General features: G+C 39.0%; 1 protein-coding gene across 2 annotated transcripts in view; it reads left to right on the top strand.

The window, feature by feature from the left end:
- The window catches only part of CHRDL1 (chordin like 1), a 32,083-nt gene extending 24,268 nt beyond the window's left edge, over positions 1-7,815 (top strand). For both annotated transcript variants that reach the window (XM_083876521.1, XM_083876520.1), the window contains exons 9-12: positions 835-1,029; positions 2,659-2,826; positions 3,944-4,033; positions 5,286-7,815. In XM_083876521.1, the coding sequence (XP_083732647.1) occupies positions 835-1,029; positions 2,659-2,826; positions 3,944-4,033; positions 5,286-5,416 (584 nt within the window). In that variant the 3' untranslated portion in view covers positions 5,417-7,815. The remainder of the gene's footprint in view (positions 1-834; positions 1,030-2,658; positions 2,827-3,943; positions 4,034-5,285) is intronic.
- The last annotated feature ends 14,778 nt before the right edge of the window (positions 7,816-22,593 follow it).

The raw sequence follows: 22,593 nt of genomic DNA, 5'->3' as shown, positions 1-22,593 counted from the left end.
TGGATTTTTCCACTCACTTTGTGTCAGCTGTATTTCTCTGACTCCCAGGGGCTCTGATGAATAAATACTCTGAAGTTCTTAGAAGCTTTTGGAATGAAATTTCAGTCCCATATGCATCTTTTCATGTTTTCTTGTGATTCCAAAAGCCAAGTGAATTTATATACCTATTGACATTCATATTTCCACAAAGGAATTAACCTTCATTTTGCAAGTATTCTGTGGTTTGTTCTGTGTGCTGTGTAGCAGAACTCTCATGAGAAGCAGTAAAAGGCCCAGGTATCACTAATCCCTGCACTGACAGCATTGCTCTCACTGCAAAGGCCAGTTCCAGCAAATGGCTGGAGCTGTGCAGATGACTCAGTAGCAAATGACATGTACCTTTCCTCTGCCAATTCAATTCAAATGCAGCCAAAGCCACTGTAGCAGGCCGTGTCCTGTGTGTGGACTGAGAAAAAGAGGGGAAGGAGGGAATTTTCTAAGCTGAAATGCATGAACTGGTGGGGAGCTACTCTGACACTTGATTCAGACACCTTCACTGTTCTCCTCAAAACATAATGGACATCAGCATCAGCAGAGGAAAGGGAAAACTCAAGGCAAAACTTTTCACCTTTATCAAGGAAAATCTCCTCAGAAAAGAGTGACCACAGGGTCAGACTCATTTGAAGTAAAGGAACTATAAGTTAAAATTATCAAGCAGAGAAATGGGACCAGATGATGTAAGGACTACTACTTTAAACAAATGTGCATGAATCAAATTAATATTTATAGATAGGTAGCCAATGAACATACCTTTTCCAGCTGTACTTTTTCTTTTCTTTTTCTTTTCTTCTGCAGTTTGTGTTTCAAATGGCAAAACATACTCACATGGTGAATCTTGGCATCCCAGTCTCCGGGCCTTTGGAATCGTAGAGTGTGTGTTGTGCACCTGCAACATCACCAAACAAGAATGTAAGAAAATTCACTGTCCAGAACAATATCCCTGCAAATACCCTCAGAAAATAGAAGGAAAATGCTGTAAAGTCTGTCCAGGTAAAACAAAGTTGATCACAGACCACCTTTTTGCTGTGCATGTCGAAGGGCTTGGCTCAAGCCTCCTGGTCACAGGCTCTGATGTGAACAGCAGCTGCTGTGCCACGTTCCAGTGTGTGACACAGGCAGAGCTGCCTGGCCACCTCTCCTCTTGCTGCTGCTCCTCACACAGGGGACATGCTGCTGGCACATGTCCTGAGCAGTCACTGCCTTTCTCTCTGCTGTTAACATGACTTCCTGATGCTCATTTCCAAAGAGAGTATTGCAGAAATGTATACAGAATTTCATTCCCATCCTTCCCCCACCACAGTGCCCACAGAGCCTTTATATCATTTCATAGCTTGTAAAATCCTCATGGAGATAACATCATTTCTGCTTTATAAAATGTACCAGAAGGATTCAAAACTCTGATTGGTGTCAGTTACATAACTTAATCCTTAAAATAAATACTAACTTATCACAGATTTAACATTGTGTCTATGCTCCACTAATGATGAAACTTACGTAGACATTACTGAAATAAATGCTTACAGCTAGTGAAAAATCTCCTAAAAAGATTCTGCTGATGGTTTGCCAAATGAAAAGCCATGTTTCATGTAATGCAAAAGGTAAAGGACTGTCCAGTTCCCTTATGTACCATTAGTGAGTGTTTGGTGATGCACTGGGCAAGAATGCTCTGAGGAAATGAGCTGCTCAGCCATATGCAGAAACATTGGTAGAATGCACACTTCCCATCTCCTGTTCATCTTGCTCACTGGGAACAAACCAGGATGCAGTGGCAGTAGGCAGGCAGGAGGTGTGCATCAAGGTCTTTTGGGTACTTGTGAGGCAGAGATCCACAGCTTTCATTGAAGGAACAGCCAACAAAGCCTGGCTAAGAGGCTTCAGTAGAAAAATTAATGGCAAAAAGGAGGTTACTGCCTTGGTTTTTGAGATCCTATGAGCCCATTTTTAAGAAAGCTGAGCCTTTTCCTGCAGTCTGTCTTGTCTATGTGGAGATGTATTAATGATTAGATGTTTCCACAAATGGTGGTCTGAGCCTCTAAGTCACATCCTCTCTCTTATATTCCTGTCCAACTTCCAATTTGCAAACAGAATAATTACAATTTCTATTTAAGCTCTACAACTTCACCAGGTGGGCAGGAGATAATGTGCCCTGTGGCTGGCTCAGGCTTGCAGTGGCCACATGGCTGCTGAGCAAAATGCAAACCTCATGGATTCTTTTCCATGAATTTGGGTCTGTTCACTCTAACCAACCACCAATTTTCATTTAATTCTTTTTTTTACCCTGAGATTTCTAACATAATTTGAAATATGCTTGAAACGTAGACAACAGGTTCACAGCTTGTGAGGAATCTCCCAGACCACATTGTTGTAGACAGCTCATTTCCTTAGGAAACTGGATTACAAACATAAATACTGTCTTGTCACCATGGACAGGCTACCAGAACCTGGCAGAACAGAACACTGTTAAGTGTCTGTGTTAACAGCTGGAGATGGATTTGTGTGGCCATACAAATGAACATTCGACTTTCAAACTAATCATTCTTGGCTACTGATGCCAAGGAAATTCTGGAAGACTTGATTATAGCTGTAGTATGTGTTCTGTCCTTTTTGGTTTTTAAACAGAAGATGTGCCAAGTCAAACCTTTGACAACAAAGATTACTTCTGTGGGAAGGAGACATTTCCTGTCTATGAATCCACTTTCACAGAGGAAGGAGAAACCATCAGGAAAATTGCAATAGAGATTGAAAAGCCACCTCAAATAGAAATACATGTGTGGACAATTAGAAAAGGTGAGTTGAGCAAGTTCTTTCTTTAAACAGTGTATCATCTTCCATTAAAATCCCAGGACATGTTACAGATCCAAGCATTTTGAGACTGCTGTTCTTGTGGCTCTTTAGGATATCACTGTTACAGCCACCTCCAACATACTCGAATTTTTCTGTACAAAACTCATTAGAAACACACAAAGCTGTAGTTCTGCTAACTCCTACCCTTCAGTGGGAGCAAAAGCACAATGACAAACAGGTTTTCAGTATTACTCTGTGTAATTTGTTGCAGATAAATGGGTAGTAGGGTTTGAACCAAGTGCCTGGAGAACCTTACTTAGGATGGACCAAAAAGCTTTCCATTGAAATCAGTCTGCCCTGTCTGTCCTAGTGATGATACACCCAGGATGGTACATAGAGAATATGGGCAAAAAATCTGTTGAGAATGGAAACAATATATTTTACTAAAATAACTGGTAAAATTAGAATAAAATAGAGAAGCACTCAGAAGCCCAAAGCAAATTGTGAACTTTCAGTGCAATAAAAATTATCTCCAGCCTCATAAAAATCCTTTCTTCCTACTTTAAGCAAAAGGTATATGATCCTCATAGGAAACCCTTACATAGTGCACCTTTTGCATAGAAATGATACATCTCTAGATGCTTTAAAGGAGAAAGCCAAGGCCAAAGTGGGAGCAGAAAAGAAATCACAGAGCATTGGATGGTTCACAACTACCCTGTGTGTTAAAAAGCCACAAAGCCTAATAATGATTTAACAGTCATGTTTCCTGCTGGCTCAGAATGGTATCTGACTGCAGAATTATGCTGGTTTTCTCCAAGACACTGGGACTTTTGGCTCCTATTGTAATTTAACATTTACTCACAATAAGGAGTATTATGAGTATTATAATTTCCAGTATTTTGGAAAAGAATTGGCTAATTCTCACACCCCTCACAAACTTGCTGCAATCCCAGTTTCACAGGAGGATTTACAGGGGAAAAGAAAAAAAAAAACAGGGGGATGGAGAAACAAAATTTAAAAAAGAATAGACTGAAAATTTTACAAAAAGGCAGGACAGCACTCCAGGTTTAGAACAATGGCACATTTCCAGTAACTTGCACTTCTCATTTCTTTGCTGAAGGGATTCTGCGTCACCTCTATGTTGAAAAATTGTCCAAGAGAGAATTTGAAGGACTTCCTTACTTCAAGTTGGTAACAAGAACAACCCTTAGTAAGTAAAATTTTGACTTATTGAGGTTTCTACTCTCCATATAATCACAGCCATGAAAAACATTCTCTGTTACTCAGCCCAGTCAAATGGGTGTACTGAATTTTCCTCTAGTATATGATCACAATATTTGATAAGTTTAGATTTAAGTAATCAAAATACAGCAATTTAAAATATAGATACATATAACAGTAGTTCAGGTACATGCTGTCTCAGTCTCTGTGTTTTGATAAAGTACAATATAGGATCTTTTCTGCCCATGCTAGAATAAGTCTGAAATATGACTAATGTCAGCACAGCTGCAGAATTTGGATTTATTTATGTAACATGTCAAGTTACCCCAGTGTTTTCAAAAGCAATTTAGAAGGGAAAAATTCAGATATTTTTAAAGGGGTTCTACATGCACTTATGTTGTATTTGAAAGATTACTTTTCTATGTTCTTAACAACATCTTCATTATTAAAATATGTTTTATGAAAGGACATGTACTTCTTTTATCACTCTTAATTCTGTTTGGTTTCTGTATTTCATCCAGTTTGGGATTGTGACAGTAGTTAACAATTACTAATTCAGCTAATTTGCTAACTGAATTAAGAGGTCGATATTTTTAATTCCTAATTCTTTTGAATTACAACTTGTACTTTTTTCTATTTTTTTCCTAGTTAAAAAATCTTTTTCCCAGAAATAAAATATTCTTAATTGTTACAGACCTATTGAGATACAGATATGTTTTCATATAAAAAATTCCCTAATTTTTTTGCTGTCAGCCTTCCATAAGCTCATCATTGTTATTGTAGTGTAGTGTTCTAGTTACCAGGACAGCATGTATCTCTAATAACACTATCATAAATGTGTAGAAATATTAATTTCCACCACACTCTGTATTACACACAGGTAAGAGGAGTTCACAGCACATGAAATATTTGGCTGTGTTGCTTCCCAACTTCTAAATGCTTTGGTTTACCAGGGTGTCCAGTGTCATAAAATAGTTGGATAAATGAAGCCAATTTACAGAACTACTTAATTAAAGAAAATGGTAATTTTCTGATCCATATTTCTTTTTTTAAACGAAGTTATTTTGCATGGAATATGTTACATGGTTGTAAGATGCTTTAAATATTTTCCATGGGAGGATTGGCCATTCCCTCTTTGACCATTGTGAATCAGTTGGTTTGCAGAGTGCTTGTAAATGTCTTCCAAGTCCCTGTGCCCTTTCCTAAGTCAATATCTGTCTCCTTTGTGTTTTTGTTTTCAGGCCAGTGGAAAATATTTAGCGAGGGAGAAGCTCAGATCAGCCAAATGTGTGAAAGCAGAGTGTGCAGGACTGAGCTCGAGGATTTGGTAAAGGTTTTGTACCTTGAAAAATCTGAAAAGGGTCACTGTTAAGGGAGACAGCACTGGAGGGAAAAACACAAGAAAACTTATGAAAACTTGGATCTGCAGCTGGACTGCAGGCTTATTTTGCTTAAGTCAACAGTTGCCCTAAACCCCAAAACTATAATGCAGTAATTATTCACATCATGCACAGCAAATTTGCTGCTTTATGTGTAGTGGTCTGTGTCAACTACTCAAATATCTCCTCCAAAAGACTAGAAGGCTCTGTGTTCCTGGTGGGGGAAGGAAGAAAGACTGTGCTTTCCTAGAGCTGCATTTCTTTACAAGTAAAGAAGAGAAAACAGAGCATTTTTGCTATTATTGTTTGGCAAGTTATTCAAACTAATGAAAAGAAGGACACCTAATAAATGTGCAGGAGCTGTGGTGAGCATTATCTCCTGTCCTGAATTGATACCGTTCCTGGTGTTAAAATGACTCATGGATTTCTTGTAGTAGTGGAGGAAAAATACAAGTGATACAATACTCATGTTGGAGACATCAAAAGCTGATTTAAACTAACAGACTCCTTAGCAGCCTGCCTTTGAGATGATGTCTTCTAGCTGAGCAAACAAAGTCCATAAACTGAACAGCAGGTGTTAGTGGCAATCACTATATTTTTGTAGCAATTGGAGCAAATGTTCGCTTTTAAGTGGTTTTCACTGTTTCCTCCACCCACTTCTCTAAAAGTGTAAGTTCCCTATCATAACCCTCATAACTTCATCCTTCTGGGCCCTATTTACACATGCCCTTGGCTGGTAAACCACCTTCTAAAGTGACGTGGCAGAAGGTGGTGAAGCACTTGCAGTGTTTTCAAAACACCTCAAGCATTAAAACTCACGATTAATAATGCCTTAAAAGTTGGGACAGAACTTAATTTATTTGTTCTGATTTGTCACCAACATAATCTGCATTTTTCTGAAACAATTCTCGTGTTTCAAGGACAGCTCTCTCCCATGACAAACACCAAACAGCTACAGGCTTGTAGAGCACAACAAACTTGGGGAAAAAAACCCTCAAATCTGAGAGATTCTGTTAAATTTAGTACAGCATGTCTACAGTGTGTTTTGGAGAGGTGACTTTCATCTGCAGGGTAATTGTAACAATCTGAAAACTGTTTTCACCAAAATCCTGCACTGGCCCCGTGGCTGCAATGTTGGATTAAATCCCAAGATGCAAGTGACTCTGCCTGCTTTTGCTCCCATTTTCTACTCCACAAGCAGACAGCAATAGTGCTGTTTAAACACATGCTAGGAAACAAAGCTTTATGGAAATGGCCTGAGCCAGGGGCTGAGGCTTCACAGGGAGTGAAATCAACAGTGACAGCAAGGATTTTGAGGTTTGTCACTCTGCCAGTGACAGCACTCAAGGGTGTCCACATTCCTGAAGGGATGAAGTCGTGGGAGAGGTTGGTACTGAATGCCAAAAGCCTTTTCAGGCAGAGTTTCACCATCAAAAGGGATCCTTGGCTTGGGCAGCAGAGCCTGGCAGAGTCCATCAGCAGTGCAGCCTCAGGAGGGGAATGCTGCAGAGATTCTCAACAAAGAGCAGCAAGGGAGGACAACAGACAGGAAGGTGAAGGAAAGGCTGAAGGGAATTAGGAGAAAACATACAGGGTGATCTCAGGACCACCCTGCTGTTCCTAGGCCTGGACAGAGAGCAGGGAAGATTTGGGCATCCAGGCCATTTGAAAGTGCAGCAAGTTGAAATGCAGGAAGAGCTGGCTAAGAGAAATCCTCTATCACTGTTCATTAAAAGGAGAATTAAGTGAACTGTCCTGCCACCTTTCCAGGGGACTGTAGCTTCGATAAGTCCTGTCCTGGTGTTGGGAAGGGGTGTAGCATATCTAAACAAAGGCACTAAGACCTCACTGCACCAGAGCTGCAGTGTAACTGTAAAAGAAGCAGTTTGGCATGAGAAGCACTGATTGCACATGGCATCTACTGGGTTGAAATGTGCTGCAGGACTGTAAAATTTTATTATAAATCTTTAGGAAGAGGTTCTGAGGAACTGTAGTGTTCTGGTGAGAAGACCAGCAGTTAATTTCTCACCTAACAGGCATTGTCTGTTTGTAGCAGTAGCTGGTGAAAAAAGACTGAGTGGAAAGTGTACAGTGTTTGTAATTTTTTTTTTACAAGGAAAGCAACCTGCTTTTTGTATTTGTGACAGGACTGGTGGAATCCATATTGTGTATTTATTTTATAATAAACACTTCTTAAGAAAAACAAAAAAACAATCATAAGCAAGATTTAGTAAAATGCAGTGTTGCGTTTTTCTGGTTTCTGGTCACTAAAGACAACAAAATACACAGTGTCATGTTGTGCATTCTATTCCTGAGATGTATGTCTGTTATGGTACTTATTTATGTACTTGTTGTATCACTTTGACCTGGTTTGATAAATTAATAAACTCTGAAGTTGATAATAAAATAAGCTGGTTTGCATAGGGTGCTGTTTGGTCAACATGTTTGGTTTCAGCTCCATTTGCATTTCTGCTGCCACCTCAGAGAGAGTCTGAGCCCGTGTGCCCAGCTGGGTGCAGTGTATGAACTGCCTGCTCTGAAATCAACACTGAGATATGGAAGAGTCAGACTGGAAAATACCCCATTTAATTCAGCTTTCACCTACCCAGCAAGATTAATTTTGAAAATCAAAGCATTGACATCCATCTATGGAAACCAAGTTAAGAAGAAATGATCTCTGGCTCCAGGTGACTCCACAGGTCAGGAGGGGCTGGGTATGGAAACCAGAGCCCCATTCACTGCCCTGTTCCTCTGAACACTGTGAAAAATACCCACACAAGTACAAGAGAAACAATGTGTCAGCCTAACTAACACTCTCCTCTTCCTACACTCTCCATTTAAAAAAAAGGTCAAAGCATTTCACAATTCAGATGATGACTCCTTCCAAAATAATTGATAGCACATGAAGTGTTTGCGTAATGTTGGTGTGCTCTAGTGCCTATTGTGTTATCCATCTAAGATAAAAGCCAAGATTTTGGTGATTTATTGTGGGAGGGGTGAAAATTGACAAAGTTAATCCTTATTTCCATTTATTGCTTTTGTTTGAGGTTTAAAAAATGTCTTCATCTTTTGATCTGAGGTTTTGGACTGTTTTACTTTTTGGGTAAAGTATGTCTGCAACTACATGAGTATATGAGTATGGAGCCACAACCCTCCCTTCTCACATAACACCAACCCAGCCGTGAGCAAGAATGCAAAGCATCCAAAGCAAAAACAAATAATTGATCTTAACCCCACAAAAACAGTTTTTAATGTAGACACACTGGATGATAGTTCACACTGTAAATGCAGTGAGCCTGACTGCTCTACCACTTAAAGTAAAAACTCCCAACCTGTCCTCAAGTGACCTCAGCTCAGGAGACAGACAGTACATCACACTAACTACTACAAACAGCACCCACAGTGTTATCTATCCACCAAGATCAAATCTATCTCCTATAGATTCACATTCCTCTTTCTCTCTATTTTGTTTGTTCCAGGATCACACCACCACAAAATCAGGTGTGTTAAGGCCACGATAAATTAAAACTGTTCTATTACCACTGGTGAAAACAGCAAAAATTCCAAGCTCTTTAAAAAGGGATTGTACTGATACTGTACTGGCAGTAAACCCACTGCAGCATGCTCTAGAAATTTATGTGTACCAAAGGTACATTTTATATTTTTCACAGTCACTTTTCACAGATTTCACATTTTTTTCACAGATTATATTTTTCACAGATTCCCAGTCACTTCATGTTCCCTGGACAGAACTGTTGCTCTAGCCAGGTTCTCCCCAGCTCAGTTCTCTCCTCTGCCAACAGCCAGGATGGAACAATGAATTTCAGTTCTAATTATAGAGGTATAAATAGAAGTCTAGTGATGCTTAAGGTTTATGTACTGGGGTATTTCTGTTCCACATCTCTAAAAGAGAAGAGCCAGACTTCCCAGTTAACACATGGAGCTTGACATTAACATGGCATTGACTTTCATTTCCTGTACTCAAGTGTTGGGCAGCGTGGCCAAGCTTTTATGCTGCTAAATACACCGTTTATGAGAGCTGCAGTTCAACAGAGACTGAAATAGTTTCTACACAAACTTTTCTTAGTGTACTTAGGGTGGAATGGGAAGTGTTTCAGAAGCATCAAACAAGAAAAGGGAACTCTTGGGCCAGCTTTTTCCTTAGTGAAATAAAAAGCCGTTATGTAGAAGTTTATAGTTATGGCTGCATAGATATCCATAACCTGATAGACAACAGTCATCAACTGATCAATCTTCACAAAGGTCTGCCTAGAAAAAGGAAGATTAGATTCTAAATGTGGTTATTTAGTTAACCAAAACCATATTCTTAGAGACACATATACTACTCCAAGTGATGATATGTTCCAGAAAGCTGAATTTTCATATCTGAGATCATGTTTTCAATTCTGTGCTATTAGAAAATATTTCCTTGCTTTGAGCACCATATTGTAAGTGCACATAAGCTAAATCTCACAAAATCTTTGGGTTTAGATCTGGCCAGGCAGTGGCTTCCTTTCAGAAATGGTCCAATGACAACATTAAAAAGCATTAGAGGATGTTTACAATCAGAACTGATTATCCACTAAGTTTAACTTTACCATTTATATTAATGCAAACCAGGTGTAAAATTATGCAACCAAATCTCATCAGTAGCCCTTCTCACTCACTTCACACTATGTAAATTATGGTAACACAGTCAAAATAATAAATAAATAAATAAATAAAATTTTAAAAAATAAAAGAGTGATTTTGAGCTTCAGCAAATGTACCAGAATTCTGTAATAAAACTCCTGCTGCTGTTTTGTTTGAAAGGATTACTTTATAAATTATGAATTGTTTTCACAAACAAAACTAAAAACTAAAAACTAAAAAAAAAAAACTAAAAAAAAAAAAAAAAAAAAAAAAAAAAAGCAGATTTTTTATTAATTTGGCCTACAATCTCTTTTATTTTGCAATCATAAGCAACTGAAAGATTCTATTGATGATAATGGTCAAAGCCCACAGAGACTTAAGAACTTACACCAGCTTTTCCCACCCTGATTTTTCTTCTTACTTCAAAGTCAGATGTCTTTTAGAGACCTTTGCACTGATGAGTCCCTGCTGAAGAGACTGGGCTCTTCCCATGACATCAGCCTGTAACAAGCTCCCAATGTCTTTATAGTCTGCATGTGTTGGGAATTATTTACTGCCTCCAAATGATGTCCACAATGAGATCACTCTTATTAAGACAAAACTATCATAACCACTGTGCCCACAATGATTGCAGCTCACATTAATGCATTGAATGTCTAGGAAAATACACTTTTCAAGTAAGAAGTTAAGCAAACCCTAGAGAAACTGAGGAGCAGAGAAACTCCTGACAGCTACAAAACTGCATTTGAATGAACACTGAACATTGCAAAGTGCAGGTCTTTTTCCTGCCTCTCCACCAAGTAGTGCATTTCTTAAGACACTTTTTTTTTTGGCTATTATTAAAATATTGAAAGGAGCTTCTGCTTGAACAGTACCTCTAAAATAAAGCTCCAGCCAAATCTATCTGCTGGAAGACTTTTGAATCCAAGAATCCACTCACAGGCAAATGGGGTTTCCAATTGTTAGATTACACAGCTCAAATACAGCAAAAACTCACTGCCTGCCTCTGTTCCCTTAAAATACATTTCTCCACAAATCTACATAATAGTCCCTTGAAGGCTTTTGTGAAATTTGGTAGAAAAAGATACATCAAGAAGGATTTCAGAGGAAATTATTAGATCTAATTCTGAGCAAATCAGTCTATTTGCACATTAGAGGGACATCTGACCCAACAGAGGAAAGAGCAGTTTGGTCTGGACAGAAGGCACAAAAAATTAAGGAAAACATTACATTGTCACTTATAAGTGCAAGGAGAAAGACTTTTCTTATCTTGCTCTCATTTTAAATTGAAGTTTTCAGAGACATTGCAGATCATTAATTGCTGCTCCTGCTGAAGAACTTGTGAAATCTTAACAGATTCCCAAACAGAGGCTCCCAGGGGGCTGCTTAGCCCAGAGGATCAGTAAAGGGAGAAGAGGAGTTGTCACTTTGAGTTCTACTTCAGAGCAATGGGCTGAAGCCAGCAGACCTCAGGAATCTCAGCAGATCTCAGAAATCACATCCAAAGACCTCCCTTGTAAAAAAAAAAGATTGCTCTGGTCTAGTACCTGAGAGGAAGCCAAGGTGAACCCCAGAATCTCTTCTGGGGCTGCCTCCACCTGCCTTAAAGCCACTGCTACTCTGCTATAATATCTGGCCTAACATATATTTAAAATAAAAAAATAGTCTAAAATTACAGACTGTTCCCTGGTGTCAAAATAACCTGATTTCTATCAGGTGTCACCTCTCTATCAGCCTCCCTCCAGTCCCAGAGGTAGGGACACCTATTCCACTGTGAAAAAAAAAAATCTGGTAAAACAAGATTTTGTGACCCAAAAAAGCAGAAGAGCCAAAATCTGCTTCCTAAGAACTTTTGATGACCTTGCTTGGTGGAACTCTGTAAAATTCCATCTCTGCTGCCTGGGAAATCACAAAGGATGCTGGCCCATTTCTAAAAAAGCTTGTGAAAAGTCACTCTGCCCCTGCCAACAGCAGAACTGTTATTGTCAGTCATTGCCATCGAAGAGAGAATCCCAAAAGAAAGTTGGCAATTAGGCTTAGGAGAGCTCAGAATGATGTCATGTTTGACAATAAGCTTTTGACTTAAAACAGGTAGTCCAATGAGTTGAAAGTGCATTCAAATAAAGTATTTTATAGATCAAAGGGGTTTTCTTTCTGACAAACTTTCAGGTGCCTCATAGACTCCTCAATCTGAAGATTTCACTGCTGCATAAGAGATGCCAAACTTGGGGAGGAAATGAGAAAATTTGACATAACCCCTTCAAAATGAACTTTTAAGTAAGTTAAAACAGATTTTGTGCTCTTTTTTTCACCTTTAATTCTGCCCTTTAAGCTAACTACTTTGGATATGCTTAGATCTTTTTCCTCCATTATAAAATCTCATTAATTCCTCACTGGAAACACATCTTCCACTATCCTAATAAAACTTATTTTTCCAAAATAATAAATAAAATAGGGTAAAACCAAGCATAAGATAGTGATGGAACTCTTTTATGAAGTGAATAGGTGCTGTCTGTGCCAATACTGTCTGTTTAATCACAGCCCAACATTTTAATTATGTATATAGCTAAGGATTTGCTTGCATTGGCTTAATTATTCTGCATGATAATATGAACAAAGGGCCTCTGTTAAAGTAATCAACAAGAATTTTAGCTGGCTGAGTTTCCTCAAATGTTCCAAGAGCAATGAAAGATCTGATCATTAAGCATTTACTGCCCCTGAGAGCTATTTTAAACCTGTTCCCTTCATATCACAGCTGGCCTCAAATTCTTTTTTATCTGAAAGCCCCAGTGGGACAGAACAAAAGAATGTTTCTCATTTGCAGCGAGCTGTGTGTGTCATCTGTGTGATGTTCCCTAGCAGGAGATGTCTATCTTAATGAGCTTTTGGCCAGGAACAGCGCTGCCACTTTCTAACTTTTGTCCAGTTCACGGCGCTCCCGAGGCGGGGCCAGCTGGATGTGTTAGAATTGTAAATGAGCCCCAGAAGTGCACATTGCCCCAGGATCCCACAGTGACAATTAAGCAATAGGCTCTGCTCTCGGGGGCCTCTCCTGCCGGATAATTGACCCCCCAGATAATTGACCCCGACGGGAGCTATGCAGAGAACCCAGGCTGGAGGTGAGGACGCAGAACAGAAGTGAAGGTTCATTATCTTTCAATGAAAGGGAAGTTAGCACCAATGGGAGCTGGGCTTTAAAGGACCAAAGGGTTACAGCTCTCACTTTTTGAAGGACTTGCCATGAATTTCTCCTTTGCTCACCAGAAGCTGACTGTTTTGCAATACACCCTATTTCAGTGGGTCCCAGGAATCAGACAAGTGGTAGCCAAGTAAACACTCAGAGCCTCCCCACATAGATGGAAAAAGAGAGTCCAAGTATCCCAGAAAGCGCTACAGAATAAGACACAATAATAATAATAATAATAAAGACACATGTCTTGGTTCAAAAGCTAAACTTTCTGCCACTATAAAAGCTTTCCATGTGAAATCTGGAAGCAGAGGAAGAAAACCAAGTCAGTGGATTACAACAGGAGAGGAGCTCTGTGAAGTCCAAGTACTTTGTGATCCTGCTCTCCTCTGTACGTCTCTGCCATCAGATCACACTGCCCATGACACAGAAGCTGCTGTCACAGAGGTGACACACTATAGGAGCACCTAGCCATGCCACATCTGAAAGACTCTGCTCCCCTGCCCCACCAAGGTCAGAGATGGGGGGAAAAGAACTACAAAAGTCATCCAGTACCATGGTGGACATTGATGTAATTTCTTTGTTGAGTTCTTCTTCAAATCTTCATTTTCTCAATGAAACAGGAACCTTCTCATCAAAATATACCAAAATGTTTGTGATAAATCCAACAAGAAAGACTTCAAGAAATTCTAAACCCTGTTAATTTGTTATATGAGAGGTAGATTTACTAGGAGAAACAGGAGGACCACTGTACTCAAAGGCAGCCCTGGGGTGTTTATGCTCCATCCATGTGACTCAGCAGAAGCTGTAGCACTATGGAATGTCACCTCCACAGCTGATTCAATCTCACTTTCACTATGGATTGATTTGATATTTCTCCTGTTCAGCCCAGATTACTCCTGAATCTGTGCTCCTGATTTGCACTCAGTTTGTTGTGCTGCCCAGCAGCCTCAGCCCCATCCCTTCACCCTCATTCCCTGCCCTATCCCTCTTGCTAACAGGCCCTATCATTTTCCCTGGGTTTATCATTTCTCCTTGCTTTTCAGTTCCTCTGCCCTTCAGACTGCAATGCACATTCTTTTCCAAACATCTTATTTATGCAGTTGATCATATCAGTGAAAAGACAGTGGTGATGGATGGTCTTCTGGAATACACTTGAGCCAAAAGAATGAGCTTAGTTAAAGGGAGAAAGTGTGTGGTGTCACACTGCACAGTGGGGAGGCACCAGCCCCATAAGGCTGTCCTGCTGCTCAGGAAAGTGTCCCTAGGTGACAGTTACATTGTTAACAAGTTACACCATTAAACAAGATGATAATAAATATGTATTTTTCAATTCTTGTTCATTAAAAATGTCAAAGCCATTCCATAGCTGACTATTCCCAGGATCTTACTTGCTTCATCTATATTCTAGTCCAGTCCCTGAAGGTTTTCCCTTACCTAATCTGCATTTTTCCTCATTATTTTCTCCTTCCACAGATTCAATTAGTTTTGGCCACCAACTCAGAAATGCCAAAGGCTATAGGAGAACAGTGTGGGGGTTTTCTCTCTCATCTTATTGGCAAGGGCTGCTGTTAAAAAGCCTGAAAAATAGAAGGAGAAATAAAATGAGGCAAAACAATGACTGAAACTCCTACAATGCACCTGTGGTTTTAGAGAGATGGCTGGTTGTGAGTGGTTAGTCTGCTTTCCTCAAATCAGCCCTTTTGAGACATGAACAGTCACTCCTGATAGGAGATGGTGAGAAGGAAGGAAGGAAGGAAAACTTTTACAGTTGTCCAGATGGTAAACGTGAGGGAAGGCTCTGTAATGGAAAAGGTAAAGGAACTTTTCTCTTTTCTCTTTTCTCTTTTCTCTTTTCTCTTTTCTCTTTTCTCTTTTCTCTTTTCTCTTTTCTCTTTTCTCTTTTCTCTTTTCTCTTTTCCCTTTCCTTTCCACACCAGTCTTGTCTTGTATCTTGCTGCACAGGTATGGTTGATTTACTCCGCAAATCCTTGAGCAGTTTCCTGTGCATTACTGTGTTCTTTGCTTTTCATGCCAGCTGTGATCTGAGCTCCCATGTTTGGTACAGTTCTTGTGTAGCATGAACATGATTTCCAAACATCCTTCCCCCACCAGAGCCATTAGAGTGGACTATGGAACATTCACAGCCACACAACTGGTCACAACAAAATCAACTATTCCCTGAACCATTCACAAATGCCAATTTATATGGCATAGGAATGGCATGACTGGGGAGAAGGGCAGGTATCTGCCAGTCCCAGCACAGGAACCACACTGGGCCAAGCCCCAGCTCTCACAGCTCACGTTTCACTGTTGTTGAGTAGATGATACCCAGCACATGCTGAAAAAACCAAACATGACATCTCAAACTTCATTGTGGTCTCACTCCAAAAATGCAAATCCCAGAATCTATCTGGATCATTGGATTTCATTTGGGGGGTCCAAAATTATCCATGGAGCTCTGTAAACATCAGAACCACACCAGAAAATGCACAGAGCAATATTTTTTCCTATTTCTCTGGCTTGCAAATTTCAAAAAATTTTGGCTAATGGAAGAGTTTTCCCACTGAAGTTATTTTTATGTAACTCAAAATCATTTATTAGTTCTGGCATCTGAAAATGCAACTCTGTATTAGATATATTCTTAGATACATACAGCTCTGTATTAAATACCTTATTAGATTTTCATTTGGAACCAATTACAGAATTAATCACCTTTCATTTGGGAGGAAGAACAATCCCAGGTCTGTGTAGTGTGGATTTTGATCAATACACAGCAAAAGTCAGCAAGAAAATCCCCAGGACAACAGGTATGGATGTGATGTGAGGGTCTCACTGTGTTTAAGTCAAACAGTTACCTCCAGGAACTGTGTAACCCCAAGATCTTAACAAAACTGTGCCTTTCTCCTTCTTTGATCTAGAGAAGAGCAGCAAGTTCAAAAGTGGTAAAAAAGAAAATCTCTTCTGCCAGCAGCCTTCGAAACCACTGTGGCAGGGGACCACACACAGGAGTCCAGAGTGTTAAAAATAGATTAGAAACTTGTGTGAATAAGAAAATCAATATTTAAACCCCTAATCATTTTTACAATGTGACAGTGAGAAAGAAGAAAATCTGAGCTGATTTCTGGCAGTGTGCAGTGTTAGCATTCTGGCATCAGTTTCCATACACAGACCTACCAAAATAGAAACAACTACCATTAAAACAGTTTAAAAAAAATAAACTTGCTTTCACTACAGATAATAACACTTCTCCCCACCCTGAAAAAACATCCTTTTATTTGTCAAGTCAGGAAAAAAGGTCATGATAGTTTTCATAGAATTTGGACAATTTTCAGCCAGCTCCAATGACAAATGACAGCTGAGTCTTAAAGCTCTTAAAGTGTAGGAGGGAGGGAGAGCTCTGCACTGAGGGATTCATGCTTTCCTGTATTTGCATTTCTGTATTATTTCTATTTTATGTGTTTATAAAAGAATTTATACCCGTAGATTTCCATTCCTTAATTTATGTCTGTTTTCAGGATAGTTATACCTTTTTCCCTCCTGCCTGCCCTTCCAGTTCTCTCCTAATATCTTGTCCATCTCTGTTAATTTCTGAAAAAGGCCGAACTGTAGTTTTCTGACCAAAAAAAATAGATGTTTTTGGGAAATACTATATTCATCCCGCCTTTCTCCACTTGGTTGTCTTTTCTTCCTGCCCTGGTTTTGGCTGGGGTAGAGTTAATTTTCTCCCTAGTAGCTGGTATGAAGCTGTGGTTTGGATTTCTGCTGGAAACAATGTTGATAATTCAGGGATGTTTTCCTTATTGCTGAGCAGTGCTGACACACACTCAAAGCCTGTTCTGTTCCACACCAGGGAGAGGCTGGGGGAGCAGACAGGGCTGGGGGAGCTGAGCCCAAGTGATCCAGGGGATGTCCCAGACCAAACGGTGCCATTCAAACTAGGGGGATGAACTAAAGGGGGGAAACACACACACACACCAGAGCTCCTTCTGGTGTGTAATGGCAACAGATAAATGCACCCTGGGCAGCAATGACCTGCAAGAACCAGTTTTTAGGAAGCCAAGCCTATACCAAATTTTGAATATATCTCCCAGTGCAAACTCCAGCCTCTTCTGATGGAGGAATGTTGAGTAGCACAAGACAGAAGCATTGCCTGCCATGCACGTACTCCAAGCAGGAGCCTTCCTGGCCAAATGGTTTTTCTCAGAGTTGTAAGATAGTGGCTACACAGTTCACTTATGGACTGTGAGAGAAGCTGCTCAATCCAGCTGTGAGATTCTACCAACCGTTTCCTCCTAAGGGAGGAGAAGATCTCCATCAGCATGGTCAGACCCGCTCCATCCCAGCATGAGCAAAGCACCAGAGCACAGTAAGCCAACAATGACTGCGGGGGGCTTTGTCCCACACTTTCAAACTGGGTTCTGGTTGTGCAGATTCAGTCACCTGGCAGAAATCTCAGCACTTGTTATTTAAAAATTAATCTTTCCCTGGTATCTAAAACTAGACACTCAAAGAATAAATAAATCTGCAGCACTAATATTCAACTTCCTATTTTCACTAGTAGCAGCTTTTGCAAGGATAATTTAATTCTTCTGTTTCATCTAGTATTGCAGCTTGTAAACTCCTTTGAGGATCCCTACCAGGAATTCATCAGCATGAACGATATATACTTGGAAGATCATAATCAAGTCAATCAAGGGGAGAAATTCAAAAGCTTTGCCACTAAAGGAGTCAAACATAAAAGCCTCCCTGGGGGGGTAGAGGTTTATGTACCATGCCTGGCCTATGTTAAGAAAATTAAAACTCATTTCACAACATAAAAGAACCGAAGTGTCAAGTCACTAAAACCAGTTTCCAGTACAGACGCCCTGTTTGAGACTGGTTTATGAGGGAAATACAAATTTATAATGCATTTAAAGAAACACAACTGACAAAAACATAACTAAGGCATATATACATGGCAGGCAGCACAGAACATAAATTAAACAAGGACAATTTAAAGGCAATTTAGCAGCCGTCCATGTTGCTATAACGAAGAACACTTCTGTTTATATCCATGGCAAACTTCTTACTTTTTTCAAAAGGAAATGTTTGCAGAGTGGATTCTTCTAGGTATCTGTCTAACATAAGAGTTGAGGCTTGCTCTTATTGTTTCTCAGAACCTTTTCAGATAGGGGAGCATTGGTTGAGAAAGGGAATCCAGAGCTGCTGGGGGATGTGTGTCAATGAGTGGAAAATGAGTTTGGGTTTGCTGCTTTTTGGTTCTGTTGGATAAGGTAATTCTCTTCTTCCCTCCTGCTCACTCAGCAATTTTGTTTTGAAAGCCTGCATATTTAACGTCACACACATTCTAAATACATCTTTCAAAGAAGGATGGAAAGAAATCAGTTTTCTGAAGAAGGCTGTCAGTGTTCTCCAGAAAAGAACAGGGTATGAACTGATTGTTACAAGGCACATGTCAAAAAACAAGATATAATTTTTCCTTGCATGCAAAAATGATAATCCACTAATCCTTTTGAAACTGTGTCGTTTAGAGGACTCAGTAGAAATGAAATAGAAATGTGGCTATATAACTAGGTAAACATTTTGTTGCCTCCAAGAAGAGCCATAAAGAATATGGTGGAGATTTTTCAGAGTTGCCTTAGGGGATGGATGTCTAATCCCCATTAAAATGAACAGAAACTGGCTCCTCAAACCCAGTCAGTGGCTTTGAAGAACGAGCTCTGTGGAGGTGATATGGAGTATCAAAGAGCAGGGATGAGTTGTATGGTTCACTGCATCACATGGGAGTCACTTGTATGTTTGTTTGAATAAAAAGAAATTGGGGGAAAGGAAAACAAAACCCAACAGCAATAGTAACAACAACAACAACAATAAAAACAGAAATTTAACTAAAAAAACAGATAGAATTTCCCAATAGACTTCAATAACTTCAAACATTGTGGAAAGGTTTATAATGGTAACTGGAATTCCCTGAGTGAACTCAGATCTGTTTGGGTGTGATGATACGATTTAGCAAATCATTATTGGAAGAACAGTTACCTATTTTTAAGTTTGCTCATTTTCATTATTTTAATCTCTTAAGGTTAATTACAGGCCATTAGACAGTCATTAGAAAGAAAAAAATTAAATTAATCTAAACATAAATGGTGAGAACTTGCAGCTATCCAAATGACAGACACATTAAGGATGATTTTTTATGAACTTCATTAATTGTAAACACTTTGAAATAATTTCCACTAGCTGAACTTATAAAGTGTTTTAAATTTAAGACTGGTCTTTTCCTCAAATTATTACCTATATTGTGAACTACTCTTCCTACTATGAATCCATAATATCTGCTAATTGGTAATATCCGTAACAAAGAGGTTGGGTCTAAATCATCTTTAAGGTCCCTTCCAACCCAACCCATTCTATGACTCCAAACTAAAACTTAGAGACAGCAACTTAAAAAATTATAAAAGGAAAACACTGAATGCAGAACAACGATCAGCAGAACTTACAGGCACAGGACATAGTTGAAAAAAGGTTAAAAGGTTAATTTGGTTTACTGAAATATTAAATAAATTAATAAAGATATCAAAAATTCCATAAGATTTTATCAACAGTTCACATTTAGGAATTTGTCGGCATTTATTTAGATGGGATTCCCAAAAAATACACACGGGCATCACATTCTCCTCCCTCCCTGAATCCACCTGCAGCAGCCTTTGGCAGTGCAAAACAAGAAAAATGGGCTTGGTTTGATAAAAACTTCAGCACTGCTGCAGGCAGCTCTCCCAGCACCACTGAGAGATTGAAAACGAACTCTCATTTAAAAATAACATGCTTTTACTTTTTTTTTTTTTTTTTTTACAGGAAAAACTCTCCTCTGGAAAGGCTCTTGCAACAAAAGAAAAAATGGCTTGCTTTGAGATTATGTACAAAGTCTTTTTCTTTTAGCCTCTTCCAATATTTGGAGGTGGTGTTTGTTGCAATGCAGAAAAACACACAGGAGTTGAAATGAGAACTTTGACATTAAGTTTCCCTTTCAACTAAACAGCTCCTGCCTTCCAGACAACTCACATTTGGTTAGGAACATTTCACTCAGCTTTTCTCCTGACCTCTGGCTTAAGGGGTTTTATTTCTACAGAGTAAAATGAGAGTGGGTCCATTCTTAGGTGCCAAATTGGGGTGAAAAGCACCACAAAAACATGAAAAATGCTCAACATGACCAGAAGTAAATGAAGTCTAACTAAACAAGCCATGGCAAACAGAGTATATTCACACTCTAGGGTGGACTTTCACACAGAAGGCAGCTATAAACTGAGTGTGGCCTGCAAATCCATCAGCCCCCTGCCTCTACCTAATGAGACTCTTTCCTTTATTGCATTTTTATAGACTTATAAAAGCAGCATAGGATGGATTATATGGGCTGTCTGTCTACCCTGTCCATCTGTGCCTCTATTGGTGTTCACTCCCATGGACCAGGATAGTACCTGGCAGGGGCTGGAGCTGAAAGAAGTACAGAGGTGATGGAGAGACTTCTAAAAAAATTACAAAACAACAACATAGGATCACTTCCCCAGTAAAACACTGATTCCAACCACACCAGTTTGTAACAAGGACTGTAAAATCAAAATGAGTCAACAGGAAAACTTCTCTACAAATGCAGCACAACACTTCAATAGCCTTTGTGTGAGACCCAGGTGAATGTCAGTCCTAATTCATGTTAAAAACAGACAATTTCTCAGAACTCTCAATGGAACATAATTATTTAAAAAAAAACAGGTCATGTCTATTTGGATAGACTTATTTCAAAGTTCTAGGATAATGACTTCATTTAATATGCATTACACAAGACATTTTTGGAGCTATTCCCATAGAATCAAAGCCTTCCTGTCCACGTAACTCAATTTTGCAATTCTTTATTTTGTCAGTGTTGCTGTAAACAATGTGCTGCTCATGGCAGGGAGGGGAGAGCAGAGATGTTTTAAGGAAAAATAGTCATCCCTGCACAGAATTTTGTAGTTACATTTACCAGCTGTATAAGTGTTCTGATAAACTGCCAAAAAGGGTCACTATAAAGCAACACTCCTTTAAAGTTTTAATCCCCATTAAAGGAAATTATCTGGACTCTCTCCAGAAACATTTTGAGGGGGAGAAAGGGGCAAAAGCTTCCGCAGAAGATCAAATGTTGTTGATTATAAATTCATTACCAGCATAGCTGCTAACTTCAGTAAATTAACAAGGAACTTTTATTATATCCAATCAAGCTCTTGTTAAAGATAACAAGTTCTTTTCATTCCTTGTATATTTGTATAACAGTCACTTCTCTGGAACTCATCAAAGCTTGTTGCAAATCCATGTGAAAGTACCACTCTCTTTTTTAACTTCTTAAAAATAATAATGAAACCTTATGATCACAGTTGCACTGGTTATGTGAAAATATTTCAAAACAGAAGATTGGGAATTACAGAGAAATCTGCCCCAGTACAGCAAAGACACTGATATTCCACAGCAGAAGAGTCTTAAAAGGATAAATTTTTTACACTTGTTTTTTATTGTTTTGTTTGTACAGAAGAAGCTTAGTTAAACAGTCTTTTTAGGAAATCTGATAGTGCAACAAAGATCCATTATGGCTGCACTTTAGAGAAGGCATTCACTCAAACATTAATTGCTAAAAAGCTATTTTACATAATCAGTTCAACCATATGATTATGTTAAGAATCCTGTCTTTATCAAATAACCAAAAGTGGAAGGGAAGAATGTTTTGCTTTGAAGCTTTTCACTAATAATGCATTTTACAGCAAGTTAAGTATTTTCTAAAAAAATAACTACTTCAAAAGCAAATATCTTGGTGACAGGCTGTTGCACTGAGATCCCTTTCTTACATGCCACACTCTAAATACATATTTTTCATCCATTTCATTTGTCTGCTGTCCAAGTTCACCAGTGATGAAAGAAACCTTTCTGGAACTATTTAAGAAAGTTCCAATGCCCACTGAAATCAATGTCTAGACTGGATTAGTCTAATATGAGAAGTTTTCATAAAAACTTAAAATTATCCCGACAATTAAGTATGATAAAAGGACACAAAATTGATGAGAATCATTTTTTAAAGGGCAATGCAAACCAGTGTTTCTCAGTCCCACTCCTCTAACAGTACTGAAAGAAAATAAAACCTGATGCATTAAGCATGCCTTTTCAGGCAGGTCAGCTAAAAATCCATCTAATTCAGTAATGTATTTCCACAATTGTAAATGTTTTTCCAACAGTCAATCAGTTGCTTATTGCTTATTACTAATACTGCTCAAAGGTCTTGTTCTAAGAAGCTAAATAGGAGCTTTTGCTGAAAGTGTAATTCTTTTG

The sequence above is a fragment of the Zosterops lateralis genome (assembly GCF_965231275.1).
Source record: "Zosterops lateralis genome assembly, chromosome: 21".
NCBI lineage: Eukaryota > Metazoa > Chordata > Aves > Passeriformes > Zosteropidae > Zosterops > Zosterops lateralis.
Note: the sequence above shows the minus strand (reverse complement) of the source record. Positions and strands in the feature narration are given on the sequence as shown.